Source organism: Etheostoma spectabile, chromosome 21, assembly GCF_008692095.1.
Source record: "Etheostoma spectabile isolate EspeVRDwgs_2016 chromosome 21, UIUC_Espe_1.0, whole genome shotgun sequence".
In the NCBI taxonomy this organism is placed as follows: domain Eukaryota; kingdom Metazoa; phylum Chordata; class Actinopteri; order Perciformes; family Percidae; genus Etheostoma; species Etheostoma spectabile.
In genome coordinates this window covers 7,934,909-7,941,054 of record NC_045753.1, presented here as the reverse complement: position 1 = coordinate 7,941,054, position 6,146 = coordinate 7,934,909, and the positions used below count along the sequence as shown (strand labels likewise).

At 39.7% G+C, this 6,146-nt stretch overlaps 2 protein-coding genes across 9 annotated transcripts in view; both read left to right on the top strand.

Annotated features, from left to right (window-relative positions):
• The window catches only part of plbd1b (phospholipase B domain containing 1b), a 9,357-nt gene extending 6,179 nt beyond the window's left edge, over nt 1-3,178 (top strand). Inside the window, exons 8-11 of one of the 2 annotated variants that reach the window (XR_004327137.1) lie at nt 939-1,079; nt 1,196-1,385; nt 1,491-1,597; nt 2,363-3,178. Coding sequence is in view for 1 of the 2 variants with exons in the window: in XM_032501518.1 (XP_032357409.1) it covers nt 939-1,079; nt 1,196-1,381; nt 1,491-1,597; nt 2,363-2,539 (611 nt within the window). In the remaining variant the exon portion in view is untranslated. The remainder of the gene's footprint in view (nt 1-938; nt 1,080-1,195; nt 1,386-1,490; nt 1,598-2,362) is intronic. The other variant, XM_032501518.1, reaches the window with a different exon arrangement.
• A 1,802-nt stretch (nt 3,179-4,980) lies between these two features.
• The window catches only part of kctd17 (potassium channel tetramerization domain containing 17), a 17,720-nt gene continuing 16,554 nt past the window's right edge, over nt 4,981-6,146 (top strand). For 4 of the 7 annotated variants that reach the window (XM_032502225.1, XM_032502221.1, XM_032502223.1 and 1 more), the window contains exon 1: nt 4,982-5,414. In XM_032502225.1, coding sequence (XP_032358116.1) covers nt 5,070-5,414 — 345 coding nt within the window. In that variant the 5' untranslated portion in view covers nt 4,982-5,069. Of the gene's footprint in view, nt 5,415-6,146 lie in introns of all 7 variants that reach the window. The other 3 variants (XM_032502224.1, XM_032502220.1, XM_032502219.1) reach the window with 2 other exon arrangements.

Below are 6,146 nucleotides of genomic sequence, written 5' to 3'. Positions count from 1 at the left end.
AATGTGCAGTACAACAAATATATGGTGTTTTCTGAAAATTAAACCACATAAACTTATTCTGGTACAACCTCTAAACACAATTAGGAACTGAAAATGAGCATAATATGGGCGCTTTAATTCCCTGGTGTTGTGGTGGATTGGCTTGGTTTGGACCGAGTCATCTATGTTTTTTGTTCATGCATAGTTTAAATTAAGTTTTAGAATTGGTTTCCTTCCTCCTGAAAACGTTGGGATAAAGCCAATACAGTATTAGGTTAAAGTAATTGATCATACTAGACATTACATTGTATAAATGCAGACAGTCAAACTTTACCTGTTGTTGTGTTCAGGAATGTGTTGACATCTGACATTTGGATGAATATTCGGCTTAACCTTCGTGGTTGGCAGCCTGCTTTAGGAACTTTTAGCCCACACAAGCAGCACAGCTCTAGGAATGACAAAGTCGGTCCATCCCTTTGGTATAGACTCAAACTTTTCCATAACAAGTTTTGGATATGGATATATGGATTTCAGTGACACTGAATGCAGACATTCATAGTGCCCAGAGGATGAAGCCCTTTGACTTTTGGTAATCCTGTGACATTTCAATTAGGGCCACCAGCAGGTCAAATCTTTTTTAATTTGGGCGGCAAGGGCAGTTCTGAAGATGATCCCTGCTCGCAACTGTAGTACCACACAATTGTTCACTGTAATGGTTGACCTATTTACAAAAAGTCTGTCCAAGAGGATTTTAGTGCAACCACTGCCTGCCCTACAAAATTAACTTTGCTTTGGGAAGTGGCAAGCAGATATGTAAAGTATGTGTAAAACATGGGTGTGGTTAAAAAATGCAAAACTTTTTAGAAAAGGAATTCAAGTATGAAATGATACTGACCCATGTGGATTGTCTGTTTCTGTAAGGCAGGAAACTGAGCATGTCCCACTCCTCTGTATTTTAGGTACATATAACAGCCAGTACATGGTGGTGGACCTGAGCAGGGTTTCTCTGGGTCACAGTATCACTGATGGAGCTCTGACTGTGGTGGAGCAGATTCCCGGGAAGGTGATGCACTCTGATCAGACTCAAGCTTTACGCAACGGTGAGAAACAAACATCTATCTATGTACTGTAGATTGTTCAGTTTTTATCCAGGATGGCTGTTCAGGGTGGCAATGGGTCTGGACAACCTCCACCTTTGGTGTGCTACATTTGGCAGGTTATTGGCCATCCTACAACATACCATTTCATGTTGAAATCTACAACCTGAGTGGGTACGGTGTGATGTGGAAGAGATACGGACAGGACTTCTCTTACGACCTCTGTCCCCGAGCCAAAATCCTCCGCAGGGACCAGGCCAAGGTGTCTGACCTTGGCTCCCTCAAATTCATCATGAGATACAACAGTAGGTGAAGCAATAACTCTCCCATGAATCATATTTTCTATCTTTTCCTGAACTCAAAGGGCTTTAGAGATGTGACTCAAAACACACATAAAAAAAAAATATGTTACAGACTACAAGAGAGACCCCTACTCCAAGGGCCATCCATGTAAAACCATCTGTTGCCGTAACGACATGAGACCAAGGAGACCACGTCCAGGAGGTTGCTATGACACAAAGGTCAGAGGCCGTCAAAACATTAGTGCCAGGATTAAGTTTACGATATGCGCTGTAAAAAGTAGAACGCAGAATATTGCTATTACAAAAGTATTGTGCTGAATGTATCGGTGCATGTATGTGTTTTTGGCTAGAACATGGCTTTTTGTTCGATATTAGTCATTGGCTATAGCCACAACCTTTGTGTTTTCAAAGTCCTAAAATTATTATTTTTTTTTAAACTGCAATGGTATTATCTTTTCTTTACATGTTTTGTTTAGATGTTTAATATAGTTATATTATTTGTTTAACAGGACTCTGGAGGAGTCTACAGCCATGCTAGCTATCTGGAGGCACAGTGGTGCTTTGAGATAAATGCTAACGTCAGCATGCTAACATGCTCACAATGACAATGCTAACTAAATGTGAAAAGTACTAACTTTTTTCAATCAAGGATGCCAGAGGATGTGTACACTGGGTTACTCTGCCTGAAAAACCTTTGTTAGTCTGTAGCTTTTCTTTATACTTTGCTCTTCCACTATTCACTTTTCATTTCTGGCTTTTAAAAGGTCAGATTTAATTTTACCAGGAGTTTTAATATGTAATGCCACATTAGTTGAACCCAAACCTTTATAAGTGAAGTGCAGGTTTTGAATGACTAACTTCCATTAATGGCAACAGAAATGCCTTCATGGATGTCTATTTAATATTTGAACCATACTAAACGACTTCCATTTCCTTCCTCCCTTCCTTTGTGCCCGTTTTACCCGTATCCATCTCATGGTACAGGTGACAGACTACAAGATGGCTGTCCAGCTGGCCGCAGAAGCAATAAACGGCCCCACGACGCAGAAGGGCCTGCGTCCGTTCTCATGGCAATCCTTCAATCTCACGACACATCAGGGTCTCCCACACACCTACAATTTTCCCTTCCTCACTATGAGGCCCACACTGCACCGGCCTTGAGAGCACGGAGACAAAAAAATGTCCTACCATCTAGGTAGAACAGGTCCTACTCTCCTGTTCAAATCAAGAACAAATGTACTGAACACCTGCGTCCTGGTCCACCGGTTATACCTGGGCACAATGTAGAAGCTTGGCAAAATATGATGACAAATATCCCTTTATTTTGGTAATATATATAACTGAAATATAAGTACAGTTTGAATTATTAGACAGTGCATCATCACAACTAACAATAGGTTGTTAAAGGGTTAAATACAGACCCAGGACCATCTAAATGACTTAATTTCCCATTGTGAAAATGCGATCCATTTGAATTTAGTGACACTGTCATTTATTTTAAAGCTGATGAACGCCAGTCTGAAGTAGATTGTTTGTTATAAAACTATTTATTAATCCAGTAGTACATAATGCTAAAATGCATTTTGAAATCAACTTGCTTGTTTTATCTTAAAATCAACCATTATCCACAGAGAGATGACCCTGTTGGAATCACTACTGCTTTCGTTTCTCAGTATCCATCCAAGAGTGGCAGCATTATGACTTTATGACTCTTAATTAACGTGAGGATTATGACTTCATTAGCAGGGTTTTCACAGCCTATGTTTGTTTGTTCCACAAAGTTTAGACATCAGGGAAATGTTTTTATCAATGTATTTGTTTTTTGTTTTTTTTAAGTGCTATGCAATGTTTCCTCAGGTTCATACAGTGTGGAAAAAATGATCCAACTAAATATTAACGATAATAAAGTATTCGTATATTGTAAACTGTGGTGCATTTCACCTTTATTTAATATTTAAAATTGTTTTACAATTACTACAAGACCCTGTATTTTTGGTCTGTGTCAAGTTTGTCTAAAAGAACTAGACCAGAAGTGAAAATCAAGCAACTTTCACAATAAAACACTTACTACTACAACTGCTATGGCCACTAGTGGGCAACGTCCCTATAAATGGTAATATAGGTAAACAATTGCTGCTTGAACAACCAACCATTGGGAGCGTTTCTCGGGGGAGGATAGTCTCTCTCTTCTTAGTCTCATCTCTCTTTCTGTGTTGAAGGTAACATGACACAAAGTGCAGTTGCCTGTGATGTTAGTCTGTACATGTGTTACACTTTAAAATACTTTAATGATTTCCACTGAGCAGCATGCAGACTTAATCAAATTTAAAGTGTTAACAAGTAAATACATATTTTTTTTAATAATTTAGAAATTTAGTTAAAAATGTAGTTAGTTTAGGTTAAAATCAATGTGGGAAATTCACAAGCTGATAGTGACACATACAAATGAAACCGCAACCCATTCATAACAAATAGTTCCTGTGTGGTGTAACTTAGCTTTGAACCAACCCAGCAAACACATAACCTTTAGGGAACGCTCCCTAAAGGTTCTCTGACTGTAATACCTTTAGGGAACCTTCCCTAAAGGTAAAATATTTTGGAACCTTCAGCTAACCTTCCTGGAATGTTCTCTTACAATTGTTTTTGTTGAACTTTCAAAGAACCTTTAGGGAACGTTCCCTTAACTTAACCCTCCTGTTGTCCTGGGGTCAGATTTGACCTGTGTTTCTACATCAGAAATTTGGAATTCTTTCATTCGAATTGTCCAAATATTACATGGATGGTTCCATATAACGCTTCTTGCAAGTTAAACGAAAGATCAGTTCACTACTTTATTGAATTTTGGGTGTTTTATTTCCCCCCAAAAAGACAAAAAAATATATAATTTCATATAAATGAGGTTTCTTGACCATGCATTCGTAAAAGAAATTAGTGTAAAACTAGTGGTAATATTGGTGTTAGTGATGTGTACAGTATACTGATGGTAGTGTTACAAAAAGGAAGAAAATGTTGAAAAAAGCATCAAAAAGTGATAAAAAAAGTATCTCAAAAGTGTGTGTTTTTCAGTTTTGACCTTGGAAGACAATACAAGGGTTAAGTCCCCTGGTCCCCAGTCTGCGTCCTTCACCACTAGACCACCTCCTGGGCTGTGCAACAGGGTTTAGCACAGTTTGTCTTTTCTTTCTGTTGCCCCTTAAAACATCTTAAAACATCTTAAACACTTAAGCTCTCAAATCAAAACCCTTTGATATTCTAAAACATTGGCAAGATTGTTGCCTTTTTCCAGGTTAAATAAGCCCTCCAAATGGGTGGGCATGTCCCTGTTTGTGCACGTTCTTGCTGCTAATAGAAACACAACTTTGTGACAATATTTTGCAAAGGACATATCAAGCAAGTAACATTAGCATCATTTAATAATTTTCTGAAACTACTGTAGATTTCATACTTTATCAGAAGATACGTTCTGCTGCACACACCACATAACAAATGTTCAGTAACGCCTGCTTAAATATCAAACAATTATTTTGAAAGTAATTATCGGATGTACTATGTCTCACTTACTGTACCTGAACGCGACTTCACGCTACGGTTTCGTGCGGTTTGGGGGCGGGGAGAGAAAAAGCCGAGGCAACAGTAGACACGGACGGACGCCCTCGCTCGTCTTCATCTCGTGTCTAGCGGGTTTTTCTAAATGGCAACGACAGCGGACGAGCAGCGGGAACCGGAGGACGTCGGTGGGCTGTCGACGCACCACGTCTGCCACCACAACAGCAACAACAACAACAATAACAACAACAACAAAGACAGCGAGTCGGGTGAGAGCGCGACGTCGGCCACCACGACTCAACCCGGCGGGACGGTGTCGCAGAGCATGTGTAACGGCTCGGTCATCAACCCCAACGGGGGGAACAACGGGAAGTGGGTACGGCTGAACGTCGGTGGCACGGTGTTCCTCACAACGCGGCAGACCCTCCTAAAAGAGCAAACTTCGTTCCTGTACCGGCTGTGCCAACAGCAGGACCTGCACTCAGACACGGTGAGTCCACACAGGACATTGACCCCGGTGAACGAAAAATAATTATTACATTGTCATAACAGTAGCCTATGTCATGTGGCCTTTAGTAATAAGCTAACCATGACCTTCTTCTACTACATATTGTGTCTCAGTTAGCCAACATTTAACGTTAACATCCTTTATACAGTCAGGAATATTCAAGAATAAGGTAGCCTACTGGCCAAACGGGAAATGCCTAATGTGTAACCCAACAGTCCGTTAACATTTTATTAGCATTCCTGTAGTGAGTCATGTTTCCTCTCAAAAGTGGATTTAAATTAGACATTGGTGTGTTTTTTACCCCTATTATACCTTAGACAGTTGGTTAAAGTTTTGCATGAATTTATCCCCATGATTTATTTTGAAAGGTGGATTTTCTCTTAACTAATTTAAGGGATTGGCAAAAAATCGGCGTGTAGGTCTCTGTATGAAATAAAGCCAGTTTCGGTCTTGGTGATAGAAAGATCTATCCAATAGAGACTGAAGAATAAAATTATAATTACTGAATTGTGTAGCCTTAAAGGAACTAACTATATGTGTAATTCCCAAACCATATTACTACAACTCTGTTCTGTACCGGAAATGCATGCCTGCAGCTCCACAGCAGCTAGAATTGTCTAATAACCAGCTGATACACTGTATATGTACACAGTGTGTAAGTATACAAGTTCTCTCACTCGATTATGTGTGTGTGTGTGTCTGTGTCTGTGTGTG